Source organism: Sus scrofa, chromosome 9 (assembly GCF_054392235.1).
Source record: "Sus scrofa isolate SSC_HxYL_T2T_F1_AM1 chromosome 9, Sscrofa_HxYL_maternal_Yorkshire_Landrace_v2.0, whole genome shotgun sequence".
Lineage (NCBI taxonomy): Eukaryota > Metazoa > Chordata > Mammalia > Artiodactyla > Suidae > Sus > Sus scrofa.
This window is the reverse complement of record NC_139391.1, coordinates 72375667-72395692: the sequence shown is the minus strand read 5'-3', so window position 1 is coordinate 72395692 and position 20026 is coordinate 72375667. Positions and strand designations below refer to the sequence as shown.

Here is a 20026-nt window from a genome sequence, read left to right as displayed (position 1 = left end):
GAGGCACATACCTTGACTGTAATCTGAGCTTCCCATCCTCCTTCAGACAGGAAATTAAACCCTTTCTGTAGCAGGATTCTCGTACAAGGCTTTTTGCCAGGAAGCAGCGTTTATTCCTGCCAGCACTGGCTCAGCGGATTCATATCCAAAGGCTGAGCCTCAAACACAGAAGGTCATTGCTTTATATACCCTCCATTAGTTTTCCCTTTACATTTTGGTCCTTTTGTCCCCCTTATAAGGTAACGTACATTCTGAGAGTTCTGATTGGATGGTCTATGTTACAAAGTTGCACATGCACACATAGATACTGATTGTGTCATGTCGCCACAGAGTTACACATGCACACACAGATGCTGACTATGCCATATTGCCTTCCCTTTGTTCTGGGAAGGGCCTTACAACATTTCCTCCTCATTAATGTGTTGCTAATTTCTATCTTAGAGGACGACTACACTTGGTCATTCTACATTCTTGGGGCAACACACACACACCACACACCCCACACACACCTGCATTATACAATTGTCGTTGGTTACTGTGAAGTTGCATTTCAGCCCAGAGAGAGAAAAATCTGAAACCAATTTCAGAACCAAGAGGAAATTTTATTCGTCAGAGTATTTCTATGACCCAGATTATTCAAACTACAATGTCAGAGCAACATTTTTGCCTTTAGTTCAGCTTTCTTTATTTCCAGAGAATATTTCAGTTCCTCCATCGTTAAGCCACTTTTCTTTAATCTTTGCATAAAGTTCTCAGTGGCTTTGCACAGTTCCTCACTTTCCTGAAAGGCAAGCTGAAAAAGAACATTTTTTTAAGTTACAGTTTCAGAAATGAGATCTGGCTCTACACTTTGAAGCTAATGAGCAGTGTTTACGCCCTGACATGGTGGCTCAGAACCGGGCGAGCTTAAGGAGGCATCTGGGTCTTCAACAGGATGAATCATTTAAATGTGCAGAATGGCTGGGTCTGTCTGGGGCCATTCCGGGATGCTGAAAAGTGTCCCTCTGCTCCCCCCTGGGGCACAGAGATATATTGTATATAAAGTCCTGAAATCTGTTGTGTCTTGGGGTGGAGGGCACTACCACTTGCCCCTAGGGTCCCTTTCCATTTCTGAAAATAAAACATAGTGGCTTCGATCTACTTATCAACCAATAATAAATATAGACTAAGAGAAGAGTTCTCATTGAAAATGGATCTGACTATATCCAATCTCTTGTGACAGAACATGATGGAAGATAATATGAAAGGAGAATGTACAATATATGTATGACTGGGTCACTTTGCTGTACAGTAGAAATTGACACAACATCGTAAATCAACTATAATTTTACCCAAAAAATTAAAGAAAATGAATTTCCTCAGTGTTTTGTTTTGGGGAGTCTAGAAAAATTTTAAAGGGTCTTCACAGCAATACCTCCAAGTCTAAGACATGAATTTATGTACCTTTCTCTTTAAAGCACATAAGACAACACCCCTACCAAAAAGACCTCAGGAGGTATTTACAATGATGGTGGAGAATGGGAACTTCCATATATAAAAACATGAGTTAGTCATTTATGAGCCCCACTCTGTCATCAGGCCAAGGCCAACCCACTCAAAAACATCCCAAATTGAACAGCCATTGACTGAGTATGTGCCAGGAGCGATACCAGGCCCTGGAGGTACAGCTGTGAACAAGGAAGATAAGAGCCCATTACTTACAAGGGCCTTCTCAAACTCAATCTGCAAAGCTGTCTTGGGAGCTTCTGGGATCAGCTCACAGACTGGAATTGCACCACTCCACTCCCCATCAATGCACTGTTGGTGCTGTGTGCCCACCAGGCGGTACCTGAACAGAAGTTAGAATGGCAACCACATTTATCCTGTCCAACTTCTAAACTGAGCAATGAAAGCTGGTTTTGTGTAACTGCAGTTCAGTATTTCATCCTGGGATAGAATGTACTTCCCCACTCCAGAGCCTTAGTGCACGCTTAAGTTATCTTAATATTATGAAACAGTCATAAAGTAAAACCACTCTCCCAGGGGGAAGAGGACCCAAGTCCTCAGCCCATCAGTGGAGGAGTGAAAAATTCTAAATATGTGTTTTACGCACACAGTTTTGGGGTTGAGATGGTGAGAGAGGAACCTCATCATGGTTCAGTAATTTTAAAAAAGCATCTGTCACCTATGCTCTAAATAGGAGTAGGAAGCTAGAGACAGCCTTCAAATAAATCTCGGTGAACTGGCTGAAAAAGACTCTCAGCTTAGGATCTACAAATAATTCTATTTCTGTACTTTCAGACATACTTGGGTTTTTGGAGTTTTTTATTCTGAGATTCTTTAGAAAAACATACATTTTAAATATTTTATCTTGTGCTAGCTAAGAGAAAAAGTGATACTTCAATTAGGATAAATGGAAGGATCAGCCTGTCTTCTAGAGATTAGGGAGAGCTGGCAAGGGAGTCAAAATAGCTCTCAAAATCAGAATGTGCTTGGTACATCCATGGACTAGGTTGAAACCAATGGGGTCATTCCAAACACCATGCTACTACGCAATGGGCAAGGTCTCATATTTGAAAGGCTGCAGTACACTTACCTCGCTTTACAGTAATAAGTAATGGTAGACCCTGAGTTGAAATCGATTCCTTCAAAATAGCCATGAATTGGATTCTCAGGAGGGCCACAGTCTTCTGAGAGATAAGAGTATAGGAATGATATGTTGTGAAGTCCAATAACGCTCAACTAACAATGCCAGCCCTCTAAGGGTAACTTCTCTTCCAGCACCTGCCATCCTCATAACAGCACATGAGGAATCTAGGACATGTTCTCCATTCATTTCCTTCTGGTCCAAGTCATCCCTGTCCATAGGAAAGACTCCCTCCCCTGGCTCATTCTCTGTGTTATCAGTGATTTGAGGGTACTTTCTGATTGGCAGGAGCTGAGGAACGAAGGTTAAGTTGTAGAGATGCTAATTGTCAGTGCACACGAAAAGAAAAATTAGACCATAGATAGAGGTGAAAAAAGGAACTCCCTGAGACAGGTGATAAATTGTATGAGCTTAAATGGAGGTTTACAACCACTGTAGGACAATCATACCATGTGAGACCTTCTGAGAAAAAAGGAGAACAGAGCTTAGAGGAAAGAGGATGAGTTGGTAAAATTGGGGAAAGAGAGTTGGACAAGACACTAGATGTTGTCAGCTTTGGTTTTGGCTTTTCCACTAACGATAGGGCACCAAAGAAGCCATTTTACTCTTCTCAGCTTCCTTCTTAATCTATAAAATGAGCAGGCTAAATAATATTATCTCTAAGGTCCCTTTCAGCCCTGATATTAAATGAGTCTAAAACATGTTGATCAGAATTAAAGACTTGGAAGAAATAAATCCTTTAAACCTATGACGAGCTAATTATATAAATGACATTGTATATTTATAATTTAATTGCAGGTAGTATATACATATGTTTTAAATAACCCCAAACTCTCTAAATAAAAATATATATAGCTTATGCTTTTAAAATGCCAATTTATTATTTAATAGCTACTGTCAAAATACATCCAAAAAGTAGTATCACTTTAGCTCACTGACATAAGTGGCTATTCCCTCATGTCCTGAAAGATATCAGATGAAATAACTTTTTGAAAAATTTTGGAGTTCCCGTCGTGGCGCAGTGGTTAACGAATCCGACTAGGAACCATGAGGTTGTGGGTTCCGTCCCTGGCCTTGCTCAGTGGGTTAACGATCCGGCATTGCCATGAGCTGTGGTGTAGCTCGCAGACGCAGCTTGGATCCCGCGTCGCTGTGGCTCTGGCGTAGGCTGGCGGCTATAGCTCCGATTGGACCCCTAGCCTGGGAACCTCCATATGCCGCGGGAGCGGCCCAAAGAAATAGCAAAAAGACCAAAAAAAAAAGAAAAAGAAAAATTTTGCTAATCGATCAGTAAATGTTTATCTAATTTTAATATTCATTTATATAATTGTTAGTAATGTTCAATATCCTTTCAGAAATTTGAGGAATATAAAAGTTGTTTGGGGCTAATTTTGGAATTATCTATCCTTAAAATTAGCCATTTTTCTGTTGAGTTGTGTATTCCTTACTGATTTGGTGGGGGGGGGGTGCTCATATATTAGAAATATTTATTCTTTAGCCATTAAATGTGTTGCAAATATTTTCTCTAAGCCTTTTATTAAATTATAGTTTTTATGATCTTTTAATATCATAAGTTTTGGTTTTTAAAATTCAGTTAAACCTGTCTATTTTCTTTCTGTATAACTTTGGGTTTTATGTTACTGCTTAGGAATACTCTGCCCATTCTGAGAAAATAAATATATTCTCTCATATTTTCTTTAATAATTTCATAATTTTGCTGTTTACATTTATATATTTAAATCCATTTGGAATTTATTTTCAATATGGTATGAGTAGAATCCTAACTTTGTTTTTTTCTAAGTAGATAATTATCTCATTAACAATAAATAAAGACTTTCCCCACTAATTTAAAATAAGCTGCCATAGGAGTTGTCACTGTGGTGCAGTGGGTTAAGAATCTGACTGCAGTGCCTTGGATTGCTGCAGAGGCATGAGTTCAATCCCTGGCCCAGCACAGTGAGTTAAAGGATTCAGTGTTGCCACATGCCATGGGTGCAGCCATAAAAAAACTAAACAAACAAACAAAAAAACCGATCACTTGAGATAGAACACGATAGAAGATAAAATGAAAAAAAGAATGTGTATATATATATATGTATAATTGGGTCACTTTGCCATACAGCAGAAATTGACAGAACATAGTAAATCAACTATAATAACATTAAAAAAAAAAGGACTGCCATATTTTTCTGTCAGTGCTCAGCTATTTTAATGATACATTAATTACAATATCTATAATTTGCCATTTTAATGCTATTTTTGCTTATAGCAACTTTGCACATTTTACTATCTGATAAATAAGTTTTCCCAGCCAAATATATATATTACTCACTATTTTCCAAAAAATGGATTTGCAGGATGTTCCCTCTCATCATACCTTTCAACATCATACTGAAAGTCCTTGCTAATGCAATATGGCAAGAAAGAGAAATTAAAAGGTATACACATTGGGAAAGAAGATAAAATTTTGTCTTTGCAGATGACAAATTTTCGTATAGGTCTTATGAGTGGAATTATTTTTAACATTTCAATATTCATCTGATAACTATTACTAGAAAGTGAAACCATTGATTTATTTTCAGATGACATGACATGACAGTCTGTGGCTTGTCTTCCATTTTATTTTATTTTATTTTATTTTATTTATTTGTCTTTTCTGCCTTTTCTAGGGCCGCTCCTGCGGCATATGGAGGTTCCCAGGCTAGGGGTCTAATCAGAGCTGTAGCTGCTGGCCTACTCCAGAGCCACAGCAACTCAGGATCTGAGCCGCATCTGCAATCTACACCACAGCTTATGGCAATTCCAGATCCTTAACCCACTGAGCAAGGCTAGGGATCGAACCCACAACCTCATGGCTCCTAGTCAGATTCGTTAACCACTGAGCCACGATGGGAACTCCTTGTCTTCTATTTTAAATAAATACATAGATATATACCATTCCAAATCAGAATGGTAATATCAAGAATGAACTCCTAGGTAAACTATGGTTTGGGGATGATAATGATGTGTCAGTGTAAGTCCATCAAGTATAACAAATGAACCACTCTGGAGAGTAATGTTGATAAGAGGAGGAGGCTATGTATGTGTAGGAACAGGGGGAAGAGGGGAAATCTCGGTATTGTCCCAGTTTTATAACAAACCTAAAACAGCTCTAAAAATTAAGTATTTAACAAAATCAATTTGCAATAAATTTGCTCTAAAATTGAAATTTAAATAAATTAATTTAAATAAAGTATTTAACTAGGCAAATTTGCAATAAATAAATGTAAGCATTTAAATAAATATTTAAATACATAGATATGTATCATTTCAAATCAGATTTGAAAATTAATTTTTTGTTTCATATTTTCTAATTTAGAATTCTGGTTAGGACTGCATGGTAATATCAAGTTTGCCCATCTAGGATCTTTTCTTTTATTCAAGTCTTATGTTCTTAAGTAAATTTTCATATAGGTCTCATGAGTGGAATTATTTTTAACATTTCAATATTCATCTGATAACTAATACTAGAAAGTGAAACCGTTGATTTTTCAGAATTTATTTTGCATTCAAGAATGAAGTTTTTAAGTAGAATTTCTAAGATCTTTTAGGTATATTTTGCAAATAATGATGTCCTGTGACTCACCAATCATTCTAGGAATCTATACTATAGAAATAATAACATAAAGATGTATGTATGTATATATACATATAATAACATCCATTTCATCATTGTTTGTGAGAGCAAAAATACAAAAATAAAATAACGTTTATCAATATGAGAGACAAATTATAGCATATCCACACACAGTTAAAAAGCAGGAGGTAGAGCTATACATACCTATCCAAAAAAGATTCCCACGCATATTGTTATATGGGGGAAAAAGATACTTAAAATTATGTGGGAGTTCCCATCATGGCTCAGCGGTTAACAAACCCAGCTAGTATCCATGAGGACGCAGGTTTGATCCCTGGCCTCGCTCAGTGGGTTAAGGATCTGGCATTGCCGTGAACTGTGGTGTAGGTTGCAGATGCAGCTGGGATCCCACGTTACTGTGGCTGTGGTGTAGGCTGGCGGCCACAGCTCTGATTCCACCCCTAGCCTGGGAACCTCCATATTCCATGGGTGCAGCCCTAAAAAGACAAAAAATAAATAAAAAATAAATAAAATAAAAAATAAAAATATGTGTAGCAAAGTCCCATTTTTATAGTTCTATATAGGTGTTGGTATGTATGGGTGTATATTTATTTTCAATATCTGTGTAAATATAAGAAAAAGATGTATTAAATAAATACAGCCATCTAATTACCTCTGAAAGCTGTGAACTGTAGTGGTAAAAGGAGGTATTTTCAACTCTTATTTTACACAATTTTGCAATGATGAGTTATGGTCTTTTTTCCCCCCAAAATTTTGTCACTTAATCTTGAAATTAAAAAAAAAAAAAACCAAAAACAAAAAACATAGTAAAACAAATTACCCTGCATTGGCCCTAGTAGTACAGGAATCCTACTTGAGGGTGGTGGGGGGAAAGTTTGATTATTGTTTGGGTGCTGTTCATTGCATTGCTATCCATCACTTGAGTTGAGACTTGGCTCTTTCTTGGCTGCCTGCTAGATTCTAAACCCTTACTAGATACACAAAAGAGGAAAGCATTGCAGGCATGTGGCAAATGCCTAGACTTTCACTGCTGGTCAGCATCTTTGGGACTGGAACTTCTTTCTCTTATACTTACTGCTTTTACAGATGGGAAAGGGAGGCACCCAGGTGTGGTCCTCTCGGCACCGGCTCCAATTGCTGCCCTTGAGGATGTAATGCTCATTGCACTTAAACGTGATTGTGTCATTCACATTCACAGTTTCCAAGTGACTGAACTCACCATTCCCCAGCACAGGATCAGGACAGTGGCCCACTGAAAAGGAAAACAGGCAGAGAGCTGAAAGGGCTAAGCTGAAGCTCATCACAACAAAAGCTAGACCGCCTACGTTGAGAAACTTGAAAATTACAACTAAAACTGCACCTTTAATAAGGACTGGTAGATGGTATCAAAACATATCAATGCAGGATAAGAAAAGATTGGTTTGGGAGTTTGCACTGTGGTGCAGTGGGTTAAGAATCTTGACTGCAGTGGCTCAGGTTATTGCAGAGGTGCAAGTCTAATCCCTGGCGCAGGGCAGTGGGTTAAAGGATCCAGCGTTGTTGCAGCTGCAACGTGGGTCACATCTGTGGCTCAGGTTCAGTCCCTAGTCTGGGAGCTTCCACATGCCTCAGGAATGGCCATAACATTTTTTTAAAAAAGAGAAGACTGAGCTGTCTTAGCATGGTAGACAAGGTCTTGATCTTACACAAGAGTGACAACTGAGAGTTGAACATACTAAAATTAAGCATGTAACTGGAAATTACCAAGAGCATGTTCATCATCCTGTTATGTTAAGCACATTGCTCAAAATTCTTCCTTTCATTCAGTCAAACATACAGGCCAGCAGCTGTAGCTCTGATTTGACCCCTAGCCTGAAAACTTCCATATGCCATGAGTGTGGCCCTAAAAAGCAAAAAAAAAAAAAAAAAAAATCACAGATTAAAAAAAGTCACATATTGGATGTTGGTGATTGTTGAAGCTGGGTGATAAGTTCATGCGTTCATTTTACTCTTCTGTCTTTTGTATATATGTAAAATTTTTCATAACATAAAATTTTAAAGCAGTATGATATTAAACAAATTACAGCCCCCCCAAAAAAATGGTTTTAATATGTAGAAGAAATCCTTCTTATAGGGATGATTGAGTCTATTAATTCAACTAAATTAATACTGACCAAGAGCTGATTATATACTTTCCAAGGGAAGTTCTACCACTAGAGTGCTTTAAAAATTGAGTTCCTAGAATTGAGATTTTTTTTCTTATAAAGTCTTAACATGGCCTACAGGAGACACGATGTGAAAGTATACAGTGGGGTGACAAGACAGACAAAGAAGCAGAAAAATCAAACTTACAACGGCACTCAGGGGCGGGGGCATTCCACTCCTGCGAGGAATTACAAAAAAGGGTTTTCTCTCCTACCAGGTGGTAGCCATTAATACAGAAATAAGTCCCAAGAATTTGTCCTTCCCCCTCCTTTGCAACAAAGATGCTATTGTCTACTGCAGGGAGTTCTGGGCAGCTCTGGGCTACAAGGAAAAAGAAAACAGATTTACTTGATGTATCATGCACTATGAGGAAGTGTGTATCATGTATCAGATGCTTTTAGATTCCCCCCATTCAAGTGCCTTTTTGCTGGATTATTAATTCCGACTCCATGTTACTCTTCCATGTAACACCCCCTCCCTCCCTTCCTAAGGATTTCCCACAGTTTTCTTTCCAAAAAAGCATAACAGGAATCCTACTCAAATTCAGCGATAAGTTATCCACACCTAAAAAAAAAAAAAAAAAAAAAAAAAAAGCAATCCCCCTTTTCAAATAGTAGCCCTAGAGTTTATCATAAATAAAACTTTTCAAGATTTTAAAATTGGTAACTTTATGATTCCCAGAAGAGAAAACGAAAGTAAACAGTTAACAATTTACCTCACAGAGCAAAGTCATTTAATATTTGCTACACCTCTACTGAATACAGAGCATAGGCTAATTAATTTGAGATTTTTTTCAGTAAAAGAAATAATTTCAGAAATTTAAATGTCATCAGTCTAAATTTCATTAAAACCTTACCCTCATAATCCACAAACTGATATCAAGTGCCTTATGAATTGAGCTTAAGAAGAGCATACATACCATCTGAGGCAGAAATCAGCCACACAACCACAAGATAGCACATAAACCAGAAAAACATCCTGTGATCAATTGTTTGACCCGGGTTGGAAATGACCCAGCCTAGGCACCCGGTTTGGATCAAAATGGTCTTCTCACACCACTCAAGATCAGACCAACAACCTCCTTCCTAGAAAAGAGGTTGTATTGACTTCCCTTCCCTGGAAGGAAAAAAAAAATAATCTACATCAGGAAATAAGAATAGCTGTAAGGGGAGTTCCCATCGTGACTCTCAGCAGAAATGTATAGGACTAGTATCCATGAGGATGCAGGTTTGATCCCTGGTCTCCATCAGCGCGTTAAGGATCAGGCGTTGCCTTGAGCTGTGGTATAGATCGCAGACGTGGCTTGGATCTGATGTTGTCGTGGCTGTGGTGTAGGCCGGCGGCTGTAACTCCAATTCAGCCCCTAGCCTGGGAACCTCCATATGCTGCAGGTGCAGCCCTAAAAAACAAAAAGCAAAATAATAGCTGTAAGGAAATTCGTACAAGGAGAGATTTTGCAAAAAACACAAAGGGATGATTAAAATTAAAAAAAAAAAAAAAGAGCTGCCAGTTTTAAAATTCAGTTTCAGAAACTGCTCACATGTTATTTATGCAAATCCAGTTAACCAGTGCCTTTGAACTGTAGGCTGATCCTTCCTCAACAGACTTGGGCCAGATGGTCTTGCCATGACCTTCACTTCTGTCAATATTTGCCAGTGTTTGCACTCCACCTTCTGCAACTCTCTCCAGCATTGTGGGTGGAGGGGGGTACGTGAGAGGGTGAAGAGGGGAGTACTTTCCTAAAAGAAACCCAAGGGAGTGCTACCTCCTCCCCCTTTCTCAAACACCAGGTGTCCCAAGACTGTAAGAGGCACTGAAAGCTGAAAGTTCAAGGAAGTCAACCAACCTTGCCTGTCTCTGACCTTCCAGACTATATTGCTTCCCAGAAAGGAACTGGTCCTGGTGGATTCCAAGCAACTCATTTGCCAGGTCTCTTCCAAGGCTTCCCATTCCATGGGGCTTCCAGGCAGGACCTGACCTGAGTCCAGAGTCAATCAAATGAACTAAGGGAGAGATGAGGGGAATGCTCTGGTCTCTGGAATGAAAGCATATAAAATCCTTTTGGGGTTCCCAGAGCTTCTTGTTCATGATGATTCCAGCCATGAGCTGGTTGTCTGTGTTCCAATTCTAAAGCTGGGGTAAAAGTCTTACAAAATTTTAGATTTAAATAAAATAATAAACATAAAACAGCACAGTATATGTAAAACATAAGGACACAGTCAGTTCTCAAATATTATTCTCATCCCCACCCATTATGCTTCCTTTGTAACGATTTGTTCTCATCTTTCTCCCACAGTAGACTGTTTAAAAAAAAAAAAAAAGCAACTGAGTAAATTTGAAGACCTAATTGGCCTTATTCAGCAATTCATGAATCGGGCAGTATCCATTTAGTAAACAGAAGGATGCTCCCTTATAAAGAGGTGTATAAAATGGAGAGTTTTTATAGTAGAATGAGGCAAGGAGGTCATTAGCAAAAGAAAAGGAAGAATTGCTTCAGGGTAGGTCACCTTCTCTGGGGGGAAAGGATGAGAGCCTAATTAGGCCCATTAATGCTAACCAGAAAATTCCAGACTGGCCCCAATTAAAATATGTATGACTGGGTCACTATGCTGTACAGCAGAAATTGACACAATACTGTCAATTTATCAACTATAAATTTAAATCAACCATACTCTAATAAAAAAAATTTTTAATGAAAAAAAATTTTAAAGGTTATATTCCTGGGAAAGGTAGAAATTGCAATGAGGTCAAGTATTAAACCTAGGTTTGGTATGATGTCATTTGAGACCTGTGGTTCTCTCTTTAATAACTGTTGACAACTTTAGAACAGGGATTGTGGCTCATCTGTGTTTGCATTCCCTTCCTCTGCCTCCCATAATGCAAAGCAGGATTGCCTGCTAAATGAACAAAAGCAAGGCAGGGTACATGAAAAGAACAGTCACCAGGAAACTCTACCACAGCCCCTCCAATCCATACTGATAACCTACCATTTATTATATACTGCCTTTATGGCTTTCCTATATCCTTGATCAACTATAGTGAAAACACCTTTAAATAGACTGACAACCAGGACCTACTGTAGAGCACAGGGTAATCTACTCAGTGCTGTGTAATAACCTATATGGGAAAAGAATCTGAAAAGGAACAGATATATGTATATGTATAACTGATTTACTTTGTTATATACCTGAAGCTAATATAACTGTCTAAGTCAACTATACTCCAATAAAATCATTTAAAAATAAATAAGTATAATTTGCAAAAAGTTCATGACAGTAATGTATATATAAAATGAATAGGAGTTCCCTTGTGACACAGCAGGTTAAGGATCTGGCATTGTCACTGAAGCAGCTCAGGTCGCTGCTGTGTTGCAGTTTTGATCTCTGGCCAGAGAACTTTCACGTGCTGTAGGCACAGCCAAAAAATAAAATAAAATAAAATTAAATTAAATTAAATTAATAAAATAAAATGTTAAAGATTTTACTCAATGCATTAAGTAATGAGGGAACCATTAATACACTCTAATGAATTTAAAGAATTTAAGGAACAGAGACTTATACAGCCAGTCAATCAAAATTATTCTAAAATGACTTTTCTAATAGACATCAAGCTGTTTAATATACAGGGCAACAAACTATAATATTTGGAATGGGCTTTTCTAACAGTTGGAAATTAATTGAATCTCTACTGAATAAAATTCATTTGCTTTGCTATGATCAAGAATCATTTGCATTGTTCTCAGGAAAGAATCCTTTGCACTCTATCCATTTTCTATAAATTAACCTGTACTCATAATAGCGTTGTAAGAGAAAGTCTAGTTAATAGAAATTCAACCAAAATTACACACCCTCTATGGAGTCAATAATCCCTAGAAAGTATCTGCTAGACAATACTCAGTAATCCACTAAAAAATTTCTCCAGTGATCTTTTTGCCTAGTTCCAAATTTTGAATAATTTTTCTTAATATACCACATATTGTATATCCTGAGGAATACACACTCCTTAGTATCTAAGGTACATAATGTTTGTACAATAAGTAATTAAAAGTGAAAGAAAATAATGTTTATTCCTGTATAAACATGGGCATAAAATAGAGCATTATTATAGGAAATAACTGTAAATAAGTCTTCATTTCAATGGTTTATTTTGGATTGAGCGTTATTAGGACTTTAGACAGGTTTATAATATTGTTTCATTAGTATTTCTCCACAAAATGTAAATATATTTACACTTAGTGGGATATATAGAGATTACAAATAGCCTCACAAGTTTCAGGTCAGGTTTTTTGGTCCCATAAATCAAAAGAAAACTTTGGTTTTAAAGCATATGGAATTTTGTCATTCTATGTAAGTGATCATGTGTTTTACTGTAAGAGTCCAATTTTGAATTAACTCATAAATGAGCACTAACAGACTCTTCTAGACCTTTGAACAGTTGATCTAACCCAGATTGTTTTCTGGAGAACTGGGGTAATAAATCAGGTGCAGAAGTTGTACTCAGACGGGTTGGCTTGCTTTACAAAGGAATGGCAGCCAGTAATTAATCGAAGAGATCCAGAGGTGAGGGTAGAGGGGTAGAAATACAAAAGCCAGCAATGCCTGGGCTGGGGCAAGAGTTGTGAGGAGTTGAACAAGGGGCACACCATCTGTGATATGTATATGAGATTTTAAGAGAATTGGGAAAAGGTGATTTTAAGAACTTCTATAGGACATTGGGAAGGAATTCCCTTTGGTCTTAAGATAATTTGGAAAAGATTTAAATTGCTTCTCCAATTATTTTTTATATATTAAGTTGATGTTTCTCGAAGGTCTCATCCAGAAAAAGCTGGACCAGAAAAGCAGACTTTATACAGATTACATGAGAATGAAACTGATATGCATTTTATAAAGGTCAAACGGTTCATGAAACATTATGAAATAAGCTTTGCTGGTGAGTCAAGAGAGACATGCACTATGGTAAGATTAGACTTGATAGATGACAAATGATGTGTCTTTACGTGATGACATTATAACTACAAAGCCTACTGCTCACCTGTTAAATCCCTTCAGACTTGCTAAAAAGTTCCTATTACCTACTGAAGCACATTGCTCTTCATTCCTCAAATCCATCCCATCCTTCTCTTTAGTAATTAAACCCCAATTACAACTGGCACAAGGTCACCTGGAATCTTTTTAAAAATACTTTTTCAGCCTGCCTTGCAACTACATAGAAGTCTGAGCCAACGGGCTATGAGCATAAGTGTTGTGTGAAACATCTGGAAAATATCTTTAAAGGAAGTTGATGGACCCTTTTTGCTGACTGGAATGTGGCATGATCCTGGTAGCTTGAGTAGCTATATTGTACTATGAGGTAGAATCCAACACATTTTGAGGATGCCAAGTTAATATGACAGAGGACCTGGGTCCCTGATGATGGTGGAAGCTCCAGGCAGTCCTTAAACCGCCTATCTCCACACTTCAGTGTAGGTGAGAGAAACCTTCTGTCACATGTAATGTGCTGTTATTGGGTTTGCTGACACCATCATCTGAAACAAACTCTAATCTGAAACACTGGTGAATGTAAGAAAACAAAGGTCAGGAGTTCCCGTCGTGGCGCAGTGGTTAACGAATCCGACTAGGAACCATGAGGTTGCGGGTTCGATCCCTGCCCTTGCTCAGTGGGTTAATGATCCGGCGTTGCCGTGAGCTGTGGTGTAGGTTGCAGACGCGGCTCGGATCCCGAGTTGCTGTGGCTCTGGCGTAGGCCTGTGGCTACAGCTCCGATTCAACCCCTAACCTGGGAACCTCCATATGCCGCAGGAGCGGCCCAAGAAATAGCAACAATAACAACAACAACAACAAAGACAAAAAAAGACAAAAAAAAAAAAAAGAAAAGAAAGGTCAGCGTTCCCGTCGTGTCACAGTGCTAACAAACCTGACTAGTATCAGTGAGGATGCAGGTTCGATCCCTGGCCTCACTCAGTGGGTTAAGGATCTGGCATTGCCATGAGCTGTGGTGTAGGTCGCAGACGTGGCTCGGATCTGGCGTTTCTGTGGCTGTGGTGTAGGCTGGCAGCTGCAGCTCCAATTAGACACTTAGCCTGGGAACACCCATATGCCATGGGTGTGGCCCTAAAAAGACAAAAAAAAAAAAAAAAGATAGAATGATAAAGAAAGAAAATAAAGCTCAACTCTATTGAGAGAAATGACCTAGAAATTTAAATTTGGAAAAGAATGTTTAATAGATCTTACTAACTTATGCCCAGAGAGTCTTCCATCCCAAGCACAAATTCTAAAAAGGCAGCAGATGAAAGAACCTCGGAAGTGAAAACTGAATGTAAACAGTACAGTAAGGGGACCACAGATGAAGAAAACCCAAACGGATAAACAAGGTAGTCTCTGAAACTAGGCTGGATACTTGGCAAAGGGTATTACACGTTTTGAGGGGAAGCTCCTTAGATCCCGACTGCTCTTCCTATGCTCTTGAAATTCTCTCTCTTAACTGCAAGGAGAAATTCATCTACAGAAACTGACCTAGTTTTCAAAGGTAAGGTATCATGTATACCACCAAAAAGGGTATTTAAATGTCTTTGGGAATTCAGAAGCGATTTCGGAAGGGAGTTATTCTGCCCATGATGACTGAAATAATGAGTCATTATTATTGACACCACTGCCTTAAGAAGAATAAAAGAAAGACCATGTGCTTTGAAGTTTTTAAGAAAGCATCGCTCTCCATGATTAGTGATGTTACCACAATCCATTCAAATTCTTAACTTGTCCACAATGTCCAGTTTAAAAAAGGGAGCATTTCAGGAGTTCCCACTGTAGCTCAGTAGATTAAGAATCCAACTGCAGCAGCTGGGTTGCTGAAGAGGTGTGGGTTCAATCCCCAGCCTAGTGTGGTGGGTTAAAGGATCTGGTGTTGCCCGGCTGTGGTGTAAATTTTCAAATTCAAAAAAAAAAAAAATACTGTTTAAGTGAGCATTTCAGAATCTCACGTATTTCCCTTGTCTGCTTAAAAAGTTAATATCAAATAGATGTTTCTTTATATTTTGTCAAAGGAAAGAAAGGAATATGTGGGGTGTGCATAGCTGTAGGTTATCGTCTTCCTCCTGGTTTCCTACCCTGAGGTCCAGGAATAAGTTTCAGGAAGCCACGACCCCCCTCAACTGTATGCACAACTTAGGTGTGTGCACATTTTTCTGGGGAGAGATCCCTTAGCTTTTATCAAATTCTCAAGTGAGTTCAAGACAATGACCATAGGTTGAATGGTGCAGAATACTCTAAGACCATAAAGCATGATGATAAGCTCTTGCCAGAGGGCCAGAGGAAGTGCCAGTGGGGTTGTCACCAACAAGGACAAGCTAGTGAACCCAAAGGCTGACCCTTCCCACAGTTGAGTCCCCGGTGAGGACCCTGAAGGGACTTAAAACATGATGTAATGATTATGACTGTAGAAATAAAGCAGATAATGACCATTACCCAGCACTGGAGCACTCTCCAGGCATTTTCTAATCCTGATCATGTTTACTTTTCCATCTATATTTAAAAAGTAGTGTGTTAGGAAGTTCCCATTGTGGCTTAGTAGTAACAAGCCCAACTAGTGTCCATGAGGATGCGGGTTCGATCCCTGGCCTCGCTCAGTGGGTTAAGGATCTGGCATTGCCATGAGCTGTGGTGTAAGTCGTAGACACAGCTTGGATCCTGCATGGCTGTGGCTGTGGTGTAGGCTGGCAGCTGCAGCTCTGATTCGACCCCTAGCCTGGGAACCTCCATATGCCACAGGTGTTACCAAAAATAAATAAATAAGTCAAAAATAAAAAAAAAATAAAAGTAGTATATGTTTACTGGGCCCTCACCATCACAAATCTTCTAATTTGACAAAAATTCCATCCATATTGCGGTGAGTCATTTCATAAGGGTGTTCATTCGCCTACTTGCACAACAGGGAGCCTGATCCCAGACACTCCCAGCTGTCTACAAATGGTGCCTTCATTGCTGAATAAGATAACGCACCAGTGCCTGGAGATCTTGTCCAGGAAATGACACCCTTGACACCCTCGTTATTGTCACTCCTCTCGATGTATTGCTAAAGCTCAGTACATTTAGCACTGTCTCTCACTCAACCTCAGACTGGGAGAATTCATGAATCATTTTCATGCTCACAGAGCCGTTAGATTTATAGAACTTATAACTGATTTACCACGATTATGAACATTTCATTTTATCTCTATTGCTAACGACCCTAGAGAGTGTTCCAAGTTTCTTTACCATAAATATTTGCAGAACTGTTATCTAATAATGGTTTTGGTCAAGGGGGAAAGGCATTCCCAGCAGGAAAGAATGGGTCTCTAACACCTGCTGTTAACTGTTTCCTTTCTAGTAATAAACTTCAGAGAGAGGAGAGAGACTTTGTCGTAGTCACTGCACAGCAACCAAGAGGTGATCATTAAGTATTCATTAAATAATTAATAAGGCCCTAGAGTGTTGATAATGCATGGCAGTAATGACCCCACTGATATCACTTTAGAATGCTAATGGTGCCTGATAATGGTAGGAGTCACCAGTTAAAAAACCATCAGTTAGAAAAATACGCACAATCTCATAATTTGAGAATCACATTAACGAAGCTAGTTTCCAACACATTTTACATGAGGTTACTATTTTGCGTATGTGTAATGTACCAAATATTATCTTCCTTTGTGTGTGATTTTAAAAATGGACTGCATTTTTAAATTAAAAATAATTTTTATTGTAGTTCTCATTACAAAAGCAATACATATTACTCACAAATTTTAGCATGATTTTATTTATCCAGGAGATAAACTCTTCTCCAGAGAAATGCATCTCTTGGTTTATACTTATAATAAAAATCAACGAAAAAAAAAAGTGTTCAAAAGAAGTCTACTATGCCTTAACATAATTATTATTCTTTTATATAAGACAGACACCTACATACTGAAATTTTAATTTAAGGTAATACTATGGACATTCAACTTAAATACTCAAACTACCTAAATTTCTATCAAAAAAAAAAACAAAACAAAACGAAAACTGACCACACAAATAACCTTACATTCTGATTAAATACATGCAGACTCTAATATGGGGACTTAAAAATACCTTACATAGATGAATAAATAACTAAATAAAAACATTATAGGATCATCAAAAGATAGTGTATTTAGATGCAGAAAGAAACCTGCATCACAAGAAACAAAATCATTACAGTACAACATGCTAGGAGCAGCCAGATGAAAATGACTTGCTACAGAGCAGAGACAAGAGCCTTTCTGAAGGCAGCTTTGTGCGTGTAAAACAGGCTCCTGGTTGCTAGATGCTGAACTGCCTGCAGCCCAGCACATCACATCTTAGGTAACAGATCCCTCTATCATCCACAGTATTTAATAAAAACCATTTGGGAAAAGCTGCATTTCATTTTTTCATGCCACTCACCCTCTTGCCCAGCAAGTGAGCATCTGAATGAAAAGCGGAAAAAAATTTAAGCTAAGGGAGGTGGGGGGCGAATTTTGCTTACAAGATATTGTATTCTCTGGAGCTTCCATGCCCTCTTTCAGGAGTGGTGACATATTCAAATCACATCTCAGGGATGGATCTGTACGTTTAACAATTACTGATCTAGGGAATAAATAATTATCTGGTTTATCTTTAAGGGAAACCACAGGATGAATGCACTGAGGGCCTGGCTCCCCCACCTCCCCATTCCCCCCAGGATCTGCCTGAGACACCAGTAAACCACCACAGCGACCACCAGCTAAGAGCAGGCATCAGAAGACCAACTGTTCTTGCAGCAGACCCCACAGATGGGCAAGTCTCTCTGAACCTGTTCTGAAGCCGAGAGAATGCCCTGGTAGAGCTGATTCCCAAGGAACCTCCCTTACTTCTTCACATGATCCTAATGGCACCCTTTTCTCTCCAGCCTGCATTCCCAACCACCAGAGAGGATGACATTAGCCCTCTTGAGCTATGAGAGGCACACAGGAACTAGTTTAAAAAAAAAAAAAAAACTGGTAATTAAAAAATTAACAGTAGCTGCAAAAGAGAACTCAGAAGATCAGGACCCATTTTGGGGAGTCTTGCCATCAGATCCTGCCCTCGAGGGGCCTGGAACGAGGAAAACGTCTCTCAACGAAAAGGTTGCTACTGATGCTGCTCTTCCATCACTGCAGAAGAGACATTTTCTGGGACTGAATTTCTCAGATACCCTCCATTCACCTGGTGAATGCATCTCTTGTTTCCCATGTGACCAAACAGAGTGACTGCTAACAAGTCTGTTGTACCCTAGCCTGCACACTTGGAGTGGCTGCAGAGACCAGCTCTGACAGCCCAGAAAAGGCTGGCTGGCATTCAGCCCTCTCACTTGGAAGCAATGAACTCTGAAGAGGTGCGTTTGCACAGAAGGCAAAGCAGGGCCAGCTAGGGATACAGTCACAGGTCAGATGTTAAATGCCGAAACAGAACAGGATTGGCCCACTTGGGCCAAACTCAGCAAAGAGATTATCAAAATGAATCGGTTCAGGCTGTGAAAAGTTTTGAGGCACAGGGAAGTTAAGTTTGCCAGCGTCACCGATATTCCCATTAGGCATGTCGGGGAGAAGGGTAGTGAAGCTTCTCCAGGCCTCATTTGGGTGGCTCCGAATGTCCAATCCCCACTTAGCTTCCTGTTCAAGCCCCTGCAGAGCTGACATGCCAAGCTTTTCGGTAGCCCCCAGTCCCCCGGAGAGGTCTGGCCTCAGCCTCCACATCATCAGGAGAGCAATGTGTGGGATGCCGGAGAGGAGAGCCTATGCACAGCCAGCGAGGTCACTGCCTAAGGGCCAGAGAGGAAGAGAAACAAAGCCATTACACGGCTGCCAAATGACAGAGGAAGTTGAGCAGAACCCCCACCCCCCCACCCCCTCGCACGGCTCCCCACACTCACATCCCCAATCTGCACATGTGCCTGAGCACACTGGGGTAGCACACGCCCCTCTACTCTAGGGGGGTCAGACCAACTCTAATAGCAAAACACCTTCCCAGAGAAAATGACCTTGGGACAAAGCGGGATCAGGGACCAGGCACTCCTTTTATGGATGATAAACTATATAAGATAGGAGGCAGAAGCAGTAGGGAGCTCTGTGGCGAAGGAGAGTAAATAGGCTGCGCCAGCTACAAGACCAGGCCAGATAAGTGACACTGTGGGCAGGGTCTCCATCACTGTAGTTATCCCGTCCATCCTGCAGAAATCATCAGAGCAGAAATCAACTCCTCCCCAGACACTGGGATCCAACATTTGACCTTGGGAGAAATGCTTCCCCCGAGAACAGTGTATCTCCCATGTTCAATGGGCATCGGAACCACCTGGGCATCCAGTGAAAATGAAGGTTCTGATTCAGCAGGCCTGGGAGGGGGCCCAAGAATCTGCATGTCTAATGAGCTCCTGGTCCTTGTTAAGGTAACAAGGAATGCGGCATGAGAAGAGTGACACAATTCCACTTGTATGTCCTATCCCACAAGTAGTTAAATGTCATTTTATCCCACTGGCTATAATCTCTTTAGAAAAAGGCAGGTTATATCTTAGAAGGAAGTGCCTCCTAAATT

General features: G+C 39.5%; 3 protein-coding genes across 29 annotated transcripts in view; all 3 read right to left on the bottom strand.

The window, feature by feature from the left end:
• Nucleotides 1-159, bottom strand: part of C4BPA (complement component 4 binding protein alpha) — a 48073-nt gene extending 47914 nt beyond the window's left edge. Inside the window, exon 1 of the mRNA XM_013979647.3 lies at nucleotides 12-159. The gene's annotated coding sequence lies outside the window, so the exon portion shown is untranslated. The remainder of the gene's footprint in view (nucleotides 1-11) is intronic.
• A 422-nt stretch (nucleotides 160-581) lies between these two features.
• C4BPB (complement component 4 binding protein beta) lies at nucleotides 582-10051 on the bottom strand. 2 transcript variants are annotated; one of them, XM_003130455.7, is made up of 7 exons: nucleotides 9988-10051; nucleotides 9367-9563; nucleotides 8595-8768; nucleotides 7339-7515; nucleotides 2576-2669; nucleotides 1702-1828; nucleotides 582-793 (listed from the first exon to the last, which is right to left on the bottom strand). In XM_003130455.7, the coding sequence occupies exons 2-7, from the start codon at nucleotides 9422-9424 to the stop codon at nucleotides 650-652; spliced, it is 774 nt and encodes a 257-aa protein (XP_003130503.1). In that variant the 5' UTR covers nucleotides 9425-9563; nucleotides 9988-10051; the 3' UTR covers nucleotides 582-649. The 2 variants fall into 2 exon arrangements, with proteins under 2 accessions (XP_003130503.1, XP_013835097.1); XM_013979643.3 differs by having other exon boundaries at nucleotides 9367-10051.
• A 242-nt stretch (nucleotides 10052-10293) lies between these two features.
• Nucleotides 10294-20026, bottom strand: part of PFKFB2 (6-phosphofructo-2-kinase/fructose-2,6-biphosphatase 2) — a 36105-nt gene continuing 26372 nt past the window's right edge. For 20 of the 26 annotated variants that reach the window (XR_014815706.1, XR_014815707.1, XR_014815701.1 and 17 more), the window contains one exon: nucleotides 17154-19256. Coding sequence is in view for 20 of the 26 variants with exons in the window: in XM_084976905.1 (XP_084833031.1) it covers nucleotides 19194-19256 (63 nt within the window). In the remaining 6 variants the exon portion in view is untranslated. Of the gene's footprint in view, nucleotides 10483-17153; nucleotides 19257-19475; nucleotides 19663-20026 lie in introns of those variants that run through there. The other 6 variants (XM_084976893.1, XM_084976895.1, XM_084976892.1 and 3 more) reach the window with 3 other exon arrangements.